The 20,708-nt window shown below is 38.1% G+C and overlaps 1 protein-coding gene across 5 annotated transcripts; it reads right to left on the bottom strand.

Annotated features, from left to right (window-relative positions):
- Window positions 1–1,630: 1,630 nt before the first annotated feature.
- Window positions 1,631–20,019, bottom strand: LOC120790855 (tyrosine-protein kinase ZAP-70). Of its 5 annotated transcripts, XM_040128796.1 has the most exons (13): window positions 11,617–11,693; window positions 10,836–11,298; window positions 8,344–8,504; window positions 8,103–8,241; window positions 7,937–8,018; window positions 7,751–7,773; window positions 7,630–7,669; window positions 6,656–6,860; window positions 6,357–6,563; window positions 4,995–5,187; window positions 3,873–4,013; window positions 3,613–3,725; window positions 1,631–2,555 (listed from the first exon to the last, which is right to left on the bottom strand). In XM_040128796.1, the coding sequence occupies exons 2-13, from the start codon at window positions 11,238–11,240 to the stop codon at window positions 2,438–2,440; spliced, it is 1,827 nt and encodes a 608-aa protein (XP_039984730.1). In that variant the 5' UTR covers window positions 11,241–11,298; window positions 11,617–11,693; the 3' UTR covers window positions 1,631–2,437. The 5 variants fall into 5 exon arrangements, with proteins under 5 accessions (XP_039984730.1, XP_039984729.1, XP_039984727.1 ...); XM_040128795.1 differs by lacking the exon at window positions 11,617–11,693 and adding an exon at window positions 19,940–20,019 and having other exon boundaries at window positions 7,630–7,773; XM_040128793.1 differs by lacking the exon at window positions 11,617–11,693 and adding an exon at window positions 18,455–18,537 and having other exon boundaries at window positions 7,630–7,773.
- Between the last annotated feature and the right edge of the window lie 689 nt (window positions 20,020–20,708).

Genomic DNA, 20,708 nt, shown 5'->3' with positions numbered 1-20,708 from the left:
TTTCTTTGTAGTCATTGTGAATCTCTGTGGTCAGTTTGCATGTCTTTGTAGATGTTTCATGTCTGTTTGTAGTTGTTTTACATCACTATAGTAGTTGTTCCGTCTCTTTGTGGTCTTGTTGTGCCTCTCTGTTGTTGTTTTATGCCTCTTTGTAGTTGTTTTGCATCTCTTTGTAGTCATTTGATTGATTTTCCAAATTGAAATATTAAATGTCATTTCATACAAAGGTCCCCAAGCATCAGGGTGCCCCTGGGGCTTTTACCAGTGTGACCATTAAGTAATGTCATGGTTAACTGAGATGAAAAGTCAGTTGTCAAAAAAATGTCAATTTTGCAGGATAACCCGATGTCAGCTTGATAACAGAATGAATTTCATACATCTTCCAAAATATTTTCCAGAATTTTTTAACATTTAGATGTGTAATCCTTTAACTGATTTATGAGTACAAAAATAGTAATTAAATGTTTTAAAATCCGCCAAATGTGAAAGAATTCAGACTTCAGAATTCAGATGCTGGTCATTTCATGATTTCATTCGTTTGTTTGTTTTTAATTGTTGTTTTGTTTTGTTTGCTATAATTTGACACTTACTGTGTTTGTATTTTGTACTTACTTTCAATTCACACTGATTACTTGAGTACATTTTACTGCTATTATTTGTTTACTTTTACTGAACAAGGGACTTTAATTTTGTACTAGAGTATTTTTTCATTCTGGTTTTATTAATTTTACTAAACAAAGCATTTGCGATCTCGTGCCGACACTGCCCATGAATTCAACATTTAACACAGAACCAGACAAATGGCTCAAAGGGTTTATTATGTGAAAACCATATGCCTTTATTTTGAAGACTAATTCGTCAACTTCCGGTGTTGTGTGGCCTACAGTGTGCCTGTTAGGTCTGAAGTACTTCCTTTGGCAGGGGACAACCTGACTAATCCCATTTATTTTATAACAGTCATTATAAAACAAAATACATCATGTTTGAATTACTGATAGGAAAACCACAGGCAACATCTGACTTGACGTTTTCTAAATGATGAGAATTTTTTCCCATAAATCTATTAACAGGCCTTTCACATAATATGAATTTCAACACATAATGCTCCTTTAAACTACCGGTTATTTATCCTGATTATTTGTTCACTTAGTGCTACACAAAATGTCATAAATGGCTATAATCCTTTATAATCTGCTCTTTTTTCCCATGCAAGCCTTTTATTTTGGAAGAATAGTTTGAGTAAGGCCTCATAAAATCTGCCTTAACATGTGGAGTTTTGGGCTTCCTCTTTCATGATCTCCCTCAGATATACATAAGCTTTTCATGGCAGATTATCCACATAATTGCATAATTCGCTCTGCACTTGTATACACTGCATGTTTCCAAGATGTTATTACCATGGACGAACCCTGAGACAACGGGCCCCTGGACACAGACATGTAAAAGGCCCCTAACCACTCCTACAGAGGAGCAAGAGACGCAGACTGAAAGAAATGTCGTTTGTAGTCAGTTCATTTTGTGTCATTGTCGTCATTTTCCATCTCTTTGTAGATATCTTTGTGGTCATTTTGTGTCTTTTTGTTGTTGTCCTGTATCTCTTTGTAGTCGTTATGTGCCGCTTTGTAGTCAATTTGTTTCATTTAGCAGTTTTCTGTTTAGCACATTTGTCTCTTTGTGGTTATTTTGTGCGTGTTTGTAGTCATTTTGTGTCCATGTTGTTTCGCCTCTCTTCGTAATCATTTGAGTGACTTTCCAACAAGAAATGTTGACAGTCACCTCATATAGAGACTCTGGTCCAGGGGCCCCCTAACCACATAGGCCCCCAGGCCTGTGCCCAGTAGGCACTTTCATTAATCCATCTATGGTTGTTCCCCATATGTTATCGGGACCCATGTCAAACAACATCCACCAGACTTCAGAAAAAAAAATTAGAAGTCACGGTAAATGATCTGGATCTGCCCCAAAAACTTAATGGGAGCTTCCCCGCTATATGCCCCATCCCTCCAACAAGTTCAGTGAAAATCGTTTCAGTACTTCTTGCGTAATCCTACTGACACACAAACAAACAAACAAACCAACAAACAGACACGGGTGAAAACATAACTTCCTTGGCAGAGGAAACAAAACAAAAACGACACTCCCATTATACTACAAAACACCCGAATATAAAATAAGTTTCTTCATTAATGTGAGGATGTTGACACTTGACATTCAAACCACGACAGACAGACAGAAATCCTCCTCACATTGCTGACACACTGAAGTTCAATTTATAAATCCACATTTATTGTCACTGAGGCCTTTTAGGCTGTATCGGTGCTGTAGTTAAAGCTGGTCAGTGTGCACTCTTCATAAAAAGCTCTTTGTTTTGGAAGTTTAATGGCCAGTTGAAAGGATGCTTTGTGCAGCACTGGGACAGAATGTGCCTTGTTTCTGTCTACTTGTCAGGCTCAGCATCGGCTGCAGCTCCCTCAGGCTTGACCTTGTTTGATAGGGAGTAATGGTAAAACCTCATGGACTCCTCAACCTTCTTGAAGTCTGGACGCTCCTCATGTCTGGTGAGAGAGGAAAGAGGACACCCCAAAACAGCCGTTTGGTTGTGATTAATGGAAGGCAATGTCACATCGTGTTAAGAGTTACAGACCATCACATTGCTGTCTAAAGCTGATCTCAAATACCATACATTATATGGAGCATTGTTTCTATTTCTGGCTGGCTAAGAAAAATAATGTTGTCAGGCTTTCAGATGTGGGGATGACACAGTGTAGTAGGAAAAAAAAAAGTACTCTAGAGTAGTAGAGTATTTTTTAAAATCATATATATAAATATGATTCAAGCTGGTTATTCTCGTGGTTCAAAAAAATAGAAATGGTATGTAAACCTCTGTGTATGCACTAACTTTCCAATACATGTTGTTGTATATGTACGTCTTTTATTTATTTAAAACTTTATCTAAATTCCAATGACATTAAATGTGTGGATTTCACGAGTGCACTGAGCCTTTGTATGTGCGCTCATCATGATCTCATAATAAACTAATCTGATTACTGAAATTTGATAAAAGAGCAGATTGTCCTAACAAACTAACACCTTGCCCAAAAACAAAATATTGAAATTGGATTCTTATACCAGAACGGAGCTTGTTTCTGGTTTTAAAAAAGAAAAAAGAAAAATGTATATATATAGCACAATCTACCGTACTTTCTACTACGGATTATGGAGATATACTGTATCACTTTACAAGACATCCGTAGTGAGTTCAAAATGCATAAACGTGACAACGGATCACAGGATTGGTAGGATTTAAAAGTTCCTCATACCAACTGTGAACTGGGAAACTGTCACTTATAACACCATGCACCTCACTACCGGAATGAACTGCAAAGCAAACTGAAGACGGAAACACTCATTGCTCTGAGGGACCTGAGAGTCCTTCTCTTAATTGCGTTGTTGTGATGTTATATGTATGTTATATGTATGTATGGTATGCATGTAATTTGTCCTCAGCTCTCTCTTGCAAAACGGATTTTGATCTCAGTGAGACTCGCTGGTTGAATGAAGCTTAAGTAAGTAACTAACACATGCAAAATATTCAGACAATCAGTTTCTCACTTGTATGTCCAGCACTCTTTCATCAGTTCATACATTCGCTCTGGACATGCTGCTGGACAGTCCATACGGCTCCCGCTTTCAATGAAGCGAATCACCTCCGGTCCTTTCATTTTCTGGACAAAGTTGAAAAAGACAAGAGCTGTAAAGTGATGTTCAGGGCCAGCCCTGCCCCTACAGTAGTGTGAATATTGTGATCAAGGTCATTTATACAGTTGATAGATGACTTTGACTGTGTTCTGCAGAAACACCCGACACCGTACCTTATAAGGTTTCCCTCCGTAGGAAAAGGCCTCCCACATGGTGATGCCAAAACTCCAAACATCACTTTTACTGGAGAATTTGTGGAAGATTATACATTCTGGAGCGTACCACTTTAGTGGCCATTTACCTGCTGTACGAGCCTGTACAACACAAAATGTATGCCAATAAGCAGCCTGTCAATGAGTCACCAAAGGCAGCCTACATCAATATTCATAATTACAGCCAACATACTGCATTTTAAGGGGAAAGGGGAAAGGGGATGATTTAGAGCAATGGTTCCCCAAAGTGGGTGGCACGGCAGCCTGGGGTGCATTAAGGATGGGTAAAGGGCGCCCCATTTTTTAATGCACATTTTAATAACATTGTTAATGTCACCACATTAAAAGATGAGGTGACATTTATTTCAACTACATTTTCTTATTACATTTCATAGTACATTTTTCGAACCTATTAAAACAGAAAAAATAGCAATAAACATTAGAATCACTGTACGTAAGCTAAAGTTACTTTTGAAAAACTTTAGCTAATTAGCGTACCTAATTTTATTAATTGTTTACATGAAAAAGGTCAATATTTATCTGTAAATCTGCACAGCAACACAGCCTAAACTGCTGATTCCTTTCCTTTTGTGACTGAGATTAGGCCTGTGTTATTTCACTTAATATTGATGTTAGTCCATTTACAGTATGTCACATGAAAGTGTATGACTGATGGTGGTCGACACTTTAAAAAAAGTTTTGGAACAATAAAAGTTTTGTTGAACAGTATGTTCCATTTCAAAGTGTCTTTTATCATTTCCTTGGAGTTAGGAATTCATGGGACTTTCTGATAACAACATTCCCTCCAGATGTGGGTCAGTAAACCGGTAAAAAAGGAAATCCATTTAGTTTTTACTTTAGTTTGCACTGAGCATGTAACAGCTTTGCGATGATAATGTTGAGTTAGTATATGTGCAGTGTGAGGTCAGTAATTCCCAGAAAAGCAATCAATTTAAGATACACTATCTATTTGTGTTAGCTGCACCACTGATAACCTCCACGCCCCCACCCTTTAGTTATTCTACTCTTGTGTCCCTTTGTTTTGCCGTGCAGCTGTTTCAAGGTACATCATAAGTACACTACCTTGTAGTAGTTGTCATCTTCTCCCAAGGCCTTGGAGAGCCCAAAATCACTGATTTTGGCGAACTGTTGGTTGACCAGCAGGACGTTACGAGCCGCTAAATCTCTGTGCACAAAGTTCTTCTCCTCCAGATATTTCATCCCCATCGACACCTGGTGCATCAGGTTGACAATGTTCTCCGCAGTGACAGTATCCCTGTGGGACAAAAATAAGATGAAGATGAAAAATATGTTTTTTATTTTCCTTGTACAAATGTAATTCTTCCTTAACCAAATCTTGAGTCTAAGGATGTTGTATGTCACTGGTTCCCAACCTACATAGGTCTGAGGATGCATAAAATGATTAAAAAGAGATTTAAAAATAAATAAATGAATAAACAAATATATATATATATATATATATATATATATATATATATATATATATATATATATATATATATATATATATATATATATATATACACACATATACATTTATATCTTTGTTCTGTGTATTTTTGCTGATTTTTATCTAAAGGTTGTTTTCTTTTCTTGTGAAATACTGGATACTTTCATCCCATCAAGCATCCAGTTCTTCAAATGAAGGGCAAAATCATTCTAATGTGAAAAAGCTCATTACATAATGTCCACATTAAGGCCTCTAATGCCATGATGAAGGGTAATAGGCAAGCGCTGCTGTATGTTAGGCAGTGACATGCAAAAAAAAATAAAGAGGTTAGGAATCACTGTCTGATGTTGTAGCTACAGATTGCAAAGCTCTCTGATACAAATTTGTGATTTGGGGCGATATACAAAAAAGTGGAGTTGAACTGAATTATGGACCAGGCCATTTTTTGTCTCTTTGTGGTCATTTTTTGTCTTTTTGTAGTCTTTTTGTGCCTCTTTGTGGTAATTTTTTTCCTTTTGTAGTCATTTTGTGTCTTTTTTTTGGTCATTTATGGTAAATTTATGGTAAATTTTGTGCCTCTTTGTGGTGCTTTAGTGTCTTCTTGTAGTCATTTTGTGTCTCTGTGGTCGCTTTGTGTCTCTTGTTTTTTTGTGATGGTTGTTTTGCTTGTCTTTGTGACTGTTTGGCTTTTAACTGAGCTCTGTGACTTTCGAACAAGAATTCATACAGAGGCTGTGCCCCGAGGGCCCCCTGAACTCTGGGTCTCTGGGCCTGTGCACAGTAGATCCGTTCAGTAATCCATCCATTCTGTTTGTGTGATCATTAAGTAAAGTAAAATGAAGTAAACTGAAATTAAATAAAAATACACGTAAAAAACATTTTCCATTGTGTGCTCATCATGTTTGCTTTGTCAGGTTTGGTTGCCAAGAATCTCGTCAGATAATGTGTCTGATTTACTATAAACTCGAACTCACTTATTGCTGTTGAGGAATTTGTTGAGAGGTCCAGCAGAGGCCATCTCCATGACCAGCATCAGATTCTCAGCGTTGCAGAGGCCAAGCATTCGGACTATGAAGGGGTTGCTCAGCTGGTGCATGATCTCTGCCTCCCTCATCATCTCCTCCTTCACCAGCTTCTCATTCTCACTCTTCAGCACTTTAATGGCCACGTCTATCTGACCCCTGAATGACCCCAAAAATATACAATTTTGGATGAACATAATAACTTTTGAGTTGAGTAAAGACATAACATTATGTTTTTTTTCAGCCCTTACGAGTCAGTTTTGAGGACTCCCTTCTTGACACTGCCAAAGTTCCCAGAGCCGAGCTCCACCTCGTCCATCAGCAGCTGACTCCTTTGGATGTTAAATCTCCTCACGTCGTTCGGGTTGTGGTACGGGTTGAACCCACTGCAGTCCATGGGCAGAACTTCCCGCTCCGCGGGCACGGCGGCAACTGGGGTGGAGGCCGCTGGGACAGCTGTAAAGCGGAGGTACAAACCACATGAGGTAAATATGCAGTCCAGCATGTTTTGGTGTGAACCTGTTGCCAGGTTTTGGCATGTCCAGTGCGCACCGTTAAACAGCTGGTATCTTTAAAGATAATCTTTTAATCTCCATTTAAACCCCATCCTTCATTTCTTAACATCAGTTTGTTTTGTTTTGTTTTTTTCTCAAGAGGGTTGAGTCATGTAGACATAAATCCTCAATGGCTTCTCATTGAATTAATTTTATGGTAATTTAATTGCATCCAACGGTGGAATATAGTATGACTTATTAGATTTACTCAAGCACTGCACTTAGGCATAATTTTGAGGTACTTGTACTTTACTTGTCTAGTTCCATTTTATGCCATTTTAATACCTCTACTCTGCCACATTTCAGAGATAAATACTCTACTTTATTCTCCACTACATTTATTTGATTGATAAAGTTATTGTTTATATTTCAAATGAAGATTTTAAACACTAAATATATAATCAGTATATAAAATATGATGCATTGTTACAAATTAAACTACCAAACAGTATTTAAAGAAGTTAAAATTAGCTTCACCTCCACCAGCTACAACATAAAATTGCTGCTCATACATGAATTCAACTGTAATAACATAATAAACATTAAAAAAAAATAAAGTAGAGATATTTTGCTTCAAGTGCATATAACATAGCAGCTAATAATGTGTGTTTGGTGATGGTGCTGCGGAAAGTGTGAAGTGGTTTTAGCTTGTTGTACTTCAGGGGACTGACCTCGAGGTGGCGGTGTGTATCCATTTGCGCCAGTCCGCCTCTGAAAGAGTGACAGTAAAATGAATCTCAGACAATGAAATATTTGCTGACTTAAAAAGGTCAAGATGTGGCCAGTACTCACTGTTGCAGGAAGACTGGGTGTCTCTGCAAGGTTATAAGACAAAGTACAGTTATATGAACAATTTTAGTGTTAAATGTAATGATTTAAATGGTTGAATGTTACAAATGACTCAGTGCTTTTCGCAAACAATGACAGAATGTTAATGATAATTATGAAAAGTAAATAATAGCATGAGATGTACAGTACTTTCGACAGCTCTGCCGTTAAGGCACGCCTCCCCGAGAACCGTCATCAGGCCGTCAGGTTTCATCTTCAGGTACTCAACCAGCTGTTGAGATAAAGTTAAATTTTAATTCAGAAAAGGCGATCAGATGCAACAGATAAGGAAAATAACGTATTTTGGAGGGTCTACCTGCCAGATTGTGTCAAACTTTGTTCCCTCTGGCATGGAGTATTTCCCTGACTTGTCTTGGAGAATCTGATAGTGGTAAACTGTTTTCCCGTACATCATGGAGAGAGCAAAGGTACCAGACTCCTCTCTGTCTCTCACTCTGAGAAACCCAAAACAGTTAGCTTAAAACCTGCACCAAGACCTTTGACACACAACCTTCAGAGGTTGGTTGACAAACAGGCACAAAAGTAAGAAGACTTACAGAAACTTGCCGTCTGGTTGTGCTCCAGAGTAAAGCCGCCTCTCGCCTTCGTTGCGGCCGACTTTACCGTGATACCAAGGCATCTTCTCGTGGGCTGTAGTGGCGATCAGCTTCTCGAGCTGAGGGGCTTGACTGATGATGGCCTGCTCCATGGCTTCTCCCTGAACAGAAAAACAGACACAGAAACATTCAGAATGCACACATTTGGACTAACATGCAATTACTATTGTGTCCTACAAGATTTTACCTCTATATATAAAAATGAATTTAGCAAAGTGTGTAAATTATTTTGCCTCTGGACACCTGGGATCTTGCAGCAATATATTTTAATATATTCATCTGAAAGAAGTGCACATCACATTTTGCAACCATAGCTCATCTTTGAGAGGTTTCTCACCTACTTTGGTTGTCAAATGTGGAGGTGAGAGGCAGTGGTGGAAGAGGCACACAGATCCTTCGCATAAGTAAGAGCACTGTTAGAACCACCTTCAATACTCCATTACAGGTACAAGTTCTCCGTTCAAAACCCTTCTTGAGTAAAAGTACAGAAATATCTGTCAAATGTACACAAAGTATTAACGGTAGAAGTAGTCATTCTGCAGAAAAATGACCCTGTGACTGATATTTTATAATGAATTAAATAATTAGATTGCTAATACCAATTCACTAATGCATAAGCAGCATTCTACTGTTGTAGCTGGTTGAGGTTTATATAAGTTCAGTGGTTTAGAGTGATTCATGGAAAAGAAGGAAAACAAAGTTCTGCTACAAAAACGTTACCCTAATCTGTATCTAATAACCTTTCCATTCGTTTTTCATGTAAAATTTTAATTAAGTAATTAGTAACTATATTTGTCAAATAAATGCTCTAAAAAGTAAAATATCTCCCTAAACACATTGGAAATACTCAAGTAAAGTAGCTCAAAACCATATACTAAAGTACAGTTCTTGAGTAAATGTTCTCAGTTATTTTCCCCCCACTGATTAGAGGTGCTATTGCAGAGTTTCAGGTCATATAGTCCGCGTACAAGTAGCACTAGTTTGGCTGTTTAACTGAAGATCACAAGTGATATCTCAGCATGTGTCTGTTTGCAGCAGGAGGAAAGTCTTAAAACTGCAGGCTTTCGGGCTGAAGAGGCACTAGAGAGGGCCACATGTCAAACTGAGTAAAATTTCCAACATCACCTGGAGATTCTCCATAATATTCTGTATGTGTGTGTATGTTTGGGCCTGAGGTGAGAGTGAGTTTACTCTGTTAGGGTCTCTGATGGTGGCACCTTATGGTCAGGTTTCAGCTGAACATTTGGACATTTGTTTGTCTTTTACCTTTAAGTGAGTAAGACTCATTTTCCAGCTGCTGTCATATGATCACATAAATACTTTTTGTCAAATTTTTCTTCAGTTTAGTTAAATATCTCCAGTCAAAGCTCCTTGCCACTTAAAGGATCGGTTCACCCAAATCACAATTACGTACAGTATGTTCACCCCGCTGTGAAAACTTGTGGAACTACTACTATTAAAACAGTTGACAGCGTCTTCTGAGGATTATCCAGAGTGAAGGGGGCATTGCCTCTGGAGAGAGATGTTGCTGAGGAATTTTTCAAACGTCGTTTTCGCCACATTGTATCAGGGTGGAGGTGGAAATCTCTGAGACAAACGTCAAAACATGGACGGATAAAATCGAAACTGTCTGCATGGGTAGATACCCCTAGAGGTAAGTGAGAAAATAACCGTTTCTGTGATTTTGTTTGAACCTACCACTTAACTGGTAAATGCATCTCATGCTTAATGTTTAATCGTAGTAAAACATACTCTAACTGTCCCCGCTACTTGAAGATCAGTGGTAAGAAGTATTCAAATAATTTACATAAGTAAAAGTAGCAATACCACACTATAAAAATACTCCATTAGAAGTAAAAGTCCTGCATTCAATTTTTGACTTAAATGTAAGTATAGAATGTAGCAACAAAATGTACTTAAAGTATTAAAAGCAAAAGTACTAATTATGCAGAACGGCTTCTATCAGCGTTACATTATTATATTATTCAATCATTATTTATATATTAATATGTAAGCAGTACTTTTTAGCTGTAGATAATTGAGGTGGAGCTAATTTTAACTACTTCCTATAGTGTTGGGTAGTTTAATTTGTAATAATGCATCATATTTTATAAACTGATCATACGATTTTTATGTTATATCTAAATTGAAAAATTAACTAGTTGTTCAATAAATTTATTGGGGGTAAAAGTTTAGTATTTCCCTCTGAAATGTAGTGGAATAAAAGTATACCATAGATTAAATTGGAAGTACTCATGTAAAGTACAAGTAGCTCAAAATTGTACTTAAGTACAGTACTTGAGTAAATGTTCTTAGTCAATTTTTACCTCCCTTGATAAACAGGGACACACTGGTTTTTAAAGGCTGTGAACTATAAAAAATATTGAACAATAACTGTTCTACAGGACCCAACACTCTCAGCAGAGCCTCACCTCCAGGTTCCACGTCTGCTTCACGTACTCCCTTAGCATGTTTTCTCTCAGGCTGTCGAACACGCCGGGCTGTATCGGTGTATCCGGGGAGCGCAGACAGGGTTTCTTCAGGGTGCACACCAGCCCATCGGAGTCCTTGCTGTAAAACTCACAGAGCTCTGCAGGCCCACAGTGAGGCTTCCCTCCTGTGATGCAGTAAGTCCCGTTAAGCTGTTTCTCTATGGAGTAGTGGTGGAACTCCAGATTCGACACAATCGAGAGGACGTAGCCGCCCAGACTGCGGAGACACTGTCGGAGCAAGAAGAGGCCATCAGCCATCCCAGCCAGCTTCAGATGCTGCTCGGCCTCCGAGCGACTGATGCTGCCGTAGAAGAAAGGCAGCTCGGCCGCAGGGTCGATGGACATGGTGAGACCTCGACCTGGACTTTGGCTTGGAGTCGTGGACGTAGATGGTCGAAGGAATCTAAAGAAACAGAAAGAGAAAGATGGAAATGATCCGCATTTAAAGAGGGGTGAAGGTTTATAGGAACAAGCTGATACAGTTGAGCAGTGTGTGACCAGTACACAGATTTAAATCCAGTCTGTGACCTCTGACCTTTCAGCCTTTTAACCCCAATCTCCTATACTGTCTGCTTAGTCAGCCCTAGTTTCTGATCTACCAAATTACAAAACAGTTGCAGAAGCACGGTTTGAAAATGAACGACACAAAATTCAATACTCCGAATTTTTCTGAAAAAACAAACAAACAAACAAAAAAAACCCATCATCATGACAACTTCACCTCCTTTTGTTTTCTTCTATGTTTTACCGAGACAAACTATAAGATGTACAGGAACATGTTACTCTTCAGACGAGCTGTGACGTCCCATATGTCTGGATGAGATGTTTAGCAAGAAGCACCCGCATTTTGAGACTGCATGAAGCTTGCAGATAAACACAATAGTGAGAAAAGCCACAACAGGAAGTTGCAGTCCGCCCTCACAGCCTCCTTTCTCCAACATCTTGCTCTTCCGTTGAACAGGTGCTTTTTGGTTCAAGATCATTCCCTCTGCTTTAGAAACACAAGTTTGTACATTTTCCTCCTATGGGAGGAAAACTTTTGGGGGAAAATTTACCCCACTGTGCAGTTAGATAAACTACTATACACACAATGAGGTGTGTCTGTTAGGAATCTGACTTTAGTAGAAGTGTCTAAGCTGATGTGAAGGAGTAAAGATAAGATTAAAATCAAGCAGGTTTTGACTGCTGCGTGGAACAAGGTGAAAGCAGGTGGAAAACGCCTGTTGGAGTTCAAAACAGAAATTGACAGCGTAAACCGTCATCATGTGTCAGCTCGAAGCACACAGAAATGAGATAATCTGAACATGCAGACATACTTGTGATAAGAATTGTGATTTCATAATGATAACATCAAACTAGAAAGAAATAAGAGGGGAAAAAATGTCAGAGATTAGCCAGGATATTCTGTTTTGTTTTAGATCTTAAATGTCAACAATGAAGTTTATAAAAAATGAAAGCCAAAACCATTCCTATGACACTGTGGTGAAAATTATCAGTCAATTAATTAGCTAATCTTGACGTTGTATTCCTGTTAACCTTTACATTTTCCATCAGTTTCTGGTCTCTGCGTGAATGCACAATGCACTTAGATGAGTAGTATTAAACCTGTACATTTTGTTATTAAGAGGATCCTTATCGAGGTTTCATACAGTGTTTAATTTCCCTCCTCTGGTTCCAGTACAATATCAAATCATGAAAAAAAATCGGCGTTTCCTGGCTACATGTACGTGCTGCTGCCCACATCAACGCTGGACAACTGAGCGCAGACACATAGTTGCGACAAGAAATGAGAATCCACTGTGGCTTGACCCCCCGTTCTCACCACAGCAAAGGCCTCCAGACAATACACTGTGCACAAACAGCTACCCCACACATCTGCAGGCAAGCTATGATATGACATCGTTGCTGCATGAGTGTTTCATAAACTACACCTAAACCTATTTGTACGGTGTTTCTTTAGGATATTTTAATCAGCATAGCTCAGTTTAGGTGAGACTAAATGTACTCTGCTTGATTTCTTGTCAGCATGTTGTGTTAAAAGTCAAATTATGGCAAATGAGAAACGTGGAAGTGTAAGGTACCACTCTAGTTACAATCCAGTAATGTAAGATAGTATGGGGTCAGTTTTCTGAACTATGGATACTTTCACTTTTGATTCTTTAAGTACATTTTGCTATGAATCCTTCTACTTGAGAGACATTTTTAATTCAGGACTTTTACTTGTAATGGAGTATTTGTACATTGCAGAATTGCTACTTTTATACAACTTTTTTTTCCGTAACATTTTATTTTACAGGTCCATTATTTCCCTAATAATTTCTTGAAAGTTTCCTGGAAAGAACCAGGAAAGTAGTTTGGTGCTAGCTACAGGAGAAACAGAAACAAAGCCCCGAGACTGGGATTTGAGTTCAATTTGTTGTGTTGAGTTTGTTATTGACTTCTAGATAAATTTCCAATGAAGAAACTGCTCCATTTAAACCCCAGTGAATGTTTATTACTCATTCATAAATTGCTTGTATCCTTATGTTTCTTTTAAGCTGAATTGTTTTTTTAGCAGACATATTGCACCTTTTGCATGTGTAGCTCAACGGCTGTCCTCTAAATACAAGTCACAAGTTCATGCTGATCACTCTCTATTCTACCCATAATTAGAACCACAATATTATGGTTCTTTCCAGGAAACTTCTTAGGAGATTATTTGGAGATAAATTGGAATTTATGTTAGTCCTTTTTTTTTTTTTAATATACACAGTCACACACCCCAAAACCTGTAAACAAACTTTAATGTTTAAAATCTGAATTCTTCCTGCACCACTGGTACTATGATGTCAACTACATCAAACTACCATAGTACATCAAGAAGGACCAGTACTGTGTTATCCTTGACACATTTTTGTAGTTCTTTTCGTAATGTCAAATAAACTACAAAAAAATTGAGATTAAGATTCAAGTATTATTGTTTAAGATTTGTTTACTTGTGTTTGTCTTATATGAGTCTGGGTTTAGTACGTAAGTAGAATACATGTTTAAGTGTACTGAAGTTTTCATCTGCGTTGAAGTGAAAGGTCTGAGATATTTCCTGTTGTGCTGAAATGAGTCATTGTTTGATCAATTAGTTGCCCTAGAGAAAATTAATCAACAACTATTTTGATAATTGATTAATCCTCTATGGCATTAATAGATCCAACTTTTCTCCGTTTTATGTTGTTGTCGGTTGAATATCTTTCAGTTTTAGACTGTTGGTTGGACAAAACGAGCACTTTAAAGACAGCAGCTCTGGGAAACTGTGGCTTTGAACTACTGTCTTACATTTTATAGAATAAACAATTAATCATTTAATTGAAAAAAATAGCGACAAATGAATCAATAATAAGCAATCATTATTTGCTGCCTGAATTTCCTGTATATTAAGATAATAATATAATTAATTCAATAATTAAGATCATATAAATAGATGTAAACTACTTTCTTTAACTCAGTTTCCCATGACATTTCTTCTATATACTATATACTACACTGGGCAATATAGAATCCATGGTGATGAACTTTCCCGTCAATTATGAATTCATCACGAATATTACTTAAACTGACAGAGAAAGTGAATTTAATTACAAACCAACAAACCCTCCTAACACACCATGACAAGAATATTAGCCACACTGCTGTAATTTATGACATGACTAAACTAACCAAAACATTGACAGTTTTCCAACAGAGGCAGCAGCCAAGTCTCGGCTCAGCTCGTGCTCTTTTCAAAAATATGATTTTAATGACTTCTCTACTTTATCGTACATCATGAACCACAGAAGCACAGAGTGACTGACACAGTTCCTGAGCCAGCTCCTAACCCACAATGTTGCGTGGTATTTTTCATACCGAGCATGGGACTGTTTTAATCAAAAGAAACTTTAAAAGACAGAAACTGGCCGAATAGAGTGTATAAATTCCTCTAATGTGCATAAAAAGATACATTTGCAAAATGAGGTGTTATGGAGTAAGCAGATTAGTGACCCAGTGAGCAGTGTGAAAAGTCCTATGAGTCACTCTGTTTCCAGCAAGCGGAGGAGTACATAAGTGAGGCATGCCAAAATTTACAGGTTTCACCCAGAGAAGAGAGGGTGCAAAGTAAATGTGATTAAATACAGAGCGAAAACCTGATTCTGGTTACCATCTCTTCTATTTTGGAGAGAAATGACTGTTCTGGGTTATCAGTCTTGATGTGAGAGGTTTTGTCAAGCACCAAGAACTGAGGGAAACCGTTGTTACTGCTTGGAAACATTAAACACTGGAGCCAATACAATCTCTCTGATCGATCCTAACAATGAAGAGCTCTCTGCAAGTGACAATAAAAGCCCAGACATATACCGCTACGAGGTCGGTGATTTAATTTGCCTCTCTGACTACTACAAGCTGTGTTTCTGTGGATTCCATGATCCAAATCAAATCAAGAGAGATACAACTTTCTTTGCCAACAAGGCACTTTTTGACTTTAGAGGTCACAACAGGAAATTCTCTCAGCGCAGTCCCATCAGCATAAGAGGACTAACAGCCAAAAAATGGCTTTTTTTTCTTTTCACATTGTATTTATTAATGCTAACATTTTCTAAATAGCACTAAACACAACGTAGCTGGACCTGATGTGAATGTCATTAGTTTAGATATTCTGTCATGATCCGAAACATTGGACAAAAGAGTAGTTGTAGAAACATTTAACTAAAAATATTTTCAACCAAATAGTGGCGCTATAGGAAAAGTCAGGGGATCACCGAAGTCAGCAGGAGTCATCCTCTGGGGACCATGAATGTCTGTACATCGCATTGCTGTCCGTCTAGTACTTTTCCAATATTTATTTCAGTCTGAACCGAAGTGACCAAACCTCGATTTACACCACTAGCAGGCCAAAAATGTCAGAAGCGGCTTTACAAAGCCACTTTGTGCAATATTTGCATTTTTGCACAACGTCAGATTACCAGTACCAGATATATTACAGGGGACATGACATCAGTGTCCTCAGAGGTGGGTACTGCCCTGATTGTGATAAATCTAAAAGTGAGGAGAGCAGAGGAATGCTGCCTTTGTGCCATAACATGATACCCATCCAAAATTTTCAACCCAAGACTACAGACAGGCACAAGGCTGGATTACCGAACAGGCAGAGCGGGCAGCTGCCCAGGGGCCCCAGCCCTCCCGGTTTACTCCATATCATTTGGATCTACATAGCTTGATTAATTGCAAATTTGTTGGAAAGTTGCAGCACTTGATTGTACGATATCAGCCGTGAAGGGTCAGTCTTCCTCCATCTCATGGTACTGGTCTCATAGAGCGTCCCTATGTCAAAATCTTCTTTTAAGACCTTATTGTTTTAGTTTATATTTGCTGCTCATTTGTTGTAAAGTTCCGTTTTATCAAGTCACTTCCATTTTTTTCTGCGTGTCAAGTTTACATTTACATTTACATGTAGAAAAGGTTGTATTATTCCATCATAGGAGAACTGTAAGGCTGCAGCCGACGTATTGTTGTTGTATGTAGTATTTTCATTATGAATATACCTGACAGTTACTTTCTTTAGCAATCGATTGGTTTCTCAGTGCATAAAATGTCAGAAGATAAAAAGTCACCCACCCAAACTTGGTGAGTTTACTTTCGTCGAAAACTATGAAAACTAGCAAATTTTCACAATTGAAGAGCTGGTATCAGTGATTTTTTTTTTTTTTTGCATTTTTTCTAAGAAATTACTGAAACAAATAGTTAGTTATTAAAATTGTTGCAAAAATAATTTTTCTGTCAGTTGACAAATCAATTAATCAACCAATCTACAGTACTGGTTGGCTTCTGGGAGCCTGGGGAAATAATGAAACTGCCATGTATAGTGGGGGTCAGTAAGGGGTCATTTAAAATAGTCTCCTGTCTACATCTGCTGGAAAAGAGTAAAATCACAAAAGAGCAAAGTCACCCCCCTGTCGTTGAGACTCAGCACCTCATCCATGCAGAGACATTTTACTCTCCTGAATCATACATGTAAAGACCACCCTGCGGTCAGCGACTTCCTTTGCCTTTCTGACTAACACATGCTGTGTTGTCTGCAGATTACACGATTCACATCAAATCAAGACCATTCCAGCGATAACTATTTAGCTGTTGGAGTTATTTTAGGTCATGATTATTTTGGTTGTGCTATCAGGAATTGAGCTGGGACTTATGTAACTCAAAACATTCCCCAATACATACATCAACATTTGAGTCTGTGTAGGCATCCACCAACAGATAATGTGTCCTTTAACCCCCATAAATGAAGTAATTTCTCCCCAAACTGCTCTTTAAAAACAACTGAAGACGTAGGAGGACTTGGATGAGCGACTGATCCGCACATCAGATCAGGGGCCTAAATGTGCCAAACTGAATCCTAACTTCCTGCAACATGGAAAACAAATGGCATTCAGATAGACAGTTTGCATGTTTTTGTCTGTTGTGATTCATGTTGTATCATTCCAAACTAAAATTAGCCTGTTGAGGTTTGAATATACACTCAGGGAATGAAGTTAAACGTCATTTGCATTGACATTTTAATGCCTGAATACTGTATCTTACAGGACGAAAACAACACAAGCAGCACAGCCTCAACGGTCGTTTCTTTTCTGTTAACAACATATGCAGCAAACTGTCGGTGGAACATAATCATGATAAGGCTTTTTTTGTCAATTGTGGCTTAATCTGAAACTAAATGTTATGTTCAAATTGTCTGGAACATTTTGCAGATATGCCGCAGTCCAGAACCAAAAACACATCCAGTCATCTCAAGAAAAGTTAGAAGCGTTAAAAGACAGATACACATGGACCTCTTGGGTGTATTAAAACCATCCTACCCATTTTAGGTTTTCTATTCCAAGGCACAATGAAAGCAGCTATTTTTATATTGCACATGTAATCTCTACTTTTGTAAACCAGAGCAACAATGCCTCAGCCCGAATGTGGTGCACACATTTATTCTTTTTTCTTTTTTTTCTCTTTTTTTTTACAGCTCAGACACAGCTGTTGAAAAAACTGTCAATATAACACACAATTTAACTGAAACTTTTTTTGAAGCAGCTTCTTAGATCTGACAGATCAGTGAGAATATAAATAAATATCACAGATTACTGTAGGTTTAGAGACTCAGTCCAGATTAAATAAAATTAAAAAAAATCTCGAGAGCCATTTTATAGCTGTGGTGGAGAGTTGTTAAATAAACTTAAATAAAATGTTAAAACACACTTTGAACACGTAGTTTGAGAGGCAAGTACTACTATCAAGCTACTGTTCACTAAACCATGTGTAGTCTGAAGCATGTGGCACTTAAGAGAGAAGAACAGTTGACCAACAAGGCAGATATCAAACAGTACAGTAGGTTTTTGTTGAATTATTCTATTATTTAAAACCAATTTCAATCGTAACCTGATTATATTGTCACCTACTGCATCATTTTTCTTGTGTTTTTCCACAAAATAAATAAGTGTAAACTACACTTATTTCCTTTGTAGTTTTCTGCTGTTACATCAGACTTAACTAGAGAATCTACTTACGTTTCACTGCTTCACTGCGAAATAGAGCGAGGCTGTTGCTTCAAACACAAAAATATATCTGTTGATCTGACAGCAGTGTAAGGTGCTGTCATCAAGTGGGTGTTAGTGACAATGAACCACACACACAACACAAACACACACACGCACGCACGCGCACACACACGCACACCCAAAAGCCAACGCATAGCCAGAGCTCAGCATCCATCTTGTCTGTCGCGCATTGAGTTGTTCCTTCTGAGCTTTTTAAACCCTGATTGGCCCATTACCAAATGTAGAATACACTGATTGACTTGAAAGTAAAGGAACAGTTCACCATTTTCAGAAATACCCTTACTCGTTTTGTTGGTGAGGAGATTGATACCAATCCCACATCTCTTTGTGTTAAATACGCAGAGGAAACGTTACAGCTTAGCTCAGCACAAAGACTGGAAACATCTAGCCTGGCTCTGCCCAAAGATAACATCATCCAGCACATTTAAAGTTCACTTAAAAACATGGTACGTCTCATTTGTTGGATTTGACTTCACCCTTGGGCAGAGCCAGGCTAGATGTTTCCCCGTTTCCAGTCTTTGTGCTAAGCTAAGCTAACACACTTACTGTACAGTCATGGGAGTGGCGTCAATCTTCTCATTGAACTTTCAGCAAGAAAGCGAAGAAGCGTTTCTCCCAAACTGTCAAAATTTTTCCTTGAAGTAAATGTTGAGACCAAGCAGGTTAAAGTTTTCAACTTTAATAAGCGTTTCTGTTCAGCAGAGGTGAGACAGGATATGAGATTATAGAAATTTATGGTGTGTCTGTGGAACTAATTTCTATTTTTTGATACAGTTCTATACATATATCATACACATTAGGGCTACAGCTGACAATTATTTCCAATATTGATTCATCTGCCAGTTGTTTTCTCAAATGATCAATTAGTTGTCGGCTCCGTAAAACATCAGAAAACAAAAAGGAACTTGATCATTTCCCAGAACCCCAGGTCCGAAACCCAAAGATATTTACTCTACCACAAAATATGACTGGACAAAGTGGTAAATCCTCACACTGGCAAAACTGTTACCGTCAAATTTTTGTCATATTTTCTTAAAAATGGAGAGAAATGATTGATCAACTATCAAAATGGTTGCAGATTTTTGTCTTATGATTAACTAATCAATGAATCAACTAACTGTTTCAACTCTAATTCCATATTATTTATTACATATCAATTTATGATAATGTATATGTGTTGTTAACTAACTTGTAGGCTTGGGATGCAGCTTAATAACTGATGTTGAAATACTTTTTTTTCTGTCCTCACTAACCACTGTGATACATTCAGACACATCTACACTCCAGCACCTGTGCAATACCCAGGGTACCAGACCAGTGACAGCGATACTTGCGCGCACACACACACACACACACACACACACACACACACACACACACACACACACACACACAAACGCACACGCACACGCACGTACACTTCCCCCACCTCACCGGCTGAAGCTGCTTCCTCGGAGTCGCAGATCAGGCAGCCAATCAGCAGGAGCCTGCTGGATCAAGTCAGATAAACTCAGACAAACCGAAACCGGACGGGGTGATGTTTGCCTTCAAAATAAATCAATTAAATAACCAAAACAAACGTACGCATTACTAACATTTCATGGGCCTTTAAAAGGCTCAGTCAGACCTGAGAAATCTTGAATGGGTCAACAAGGGGTCTCCAAGCCTGCTTCTCACTATTTCAAGCTTTACTTGTGGCTACAGAAAAGAAACAGAAGTTATAGAAATGTTATGAGGCAGAACTTCAAATTTAGTTTGGGAACCACATGTTTTTTCAGTTAACTCAATTTAAACTTTAACCGTATGTATCTCTCTTTTACCTTTCTTTAACTTCATAAATCATCACAGTAGAGCCGTGTGTGGAAACCCTAATGAAGCTCTAACTGTTTGTCTTTAATTACATGACTGTGAGTGTACACCCTTCCCAGTTTTCTAGTTAGAGTTGTCTTCATTTTGGTGCATTTTTATTTTAAATCCATTGTTTGTGTCTATATGGAGAAAATGGATTGGATTTATGGATGCAACTGTTCTTAGAACGGCTAATTTGCTAGCATTTAACACTTTTCTAATTAAATCAGTAGTTTTATCATAACATCGTGAAACATACCTCAGCTTCACTATATAAATTGACATCTGCGATCAGCATCGTCAGATCCATCATCTGGGTGTCCTGTGTCCAACGCCCTTAGCCCGGCCTTATATT

This window comes from Xiphias gladius, chromosome 6 (genome assembly GCF_016859285.1).
Source record: "Xiphias gladius isolate SHS-SW01 ecotype Sanya breed wild chromosome 6, ASM1685928v1, whole genome shotgun sequence".
NCBI classification, from domain to species: Eukaryota; Metazoa; Chordata; class Actinopteri; order Istiophoriformes; family Xiphiidae; genus Xiphias; species Xiphias gladius.
Note: the sequence above shows the minus strand (reverse complement) of the source record. Positions and strands in the feature narration are given on the sequence as shown.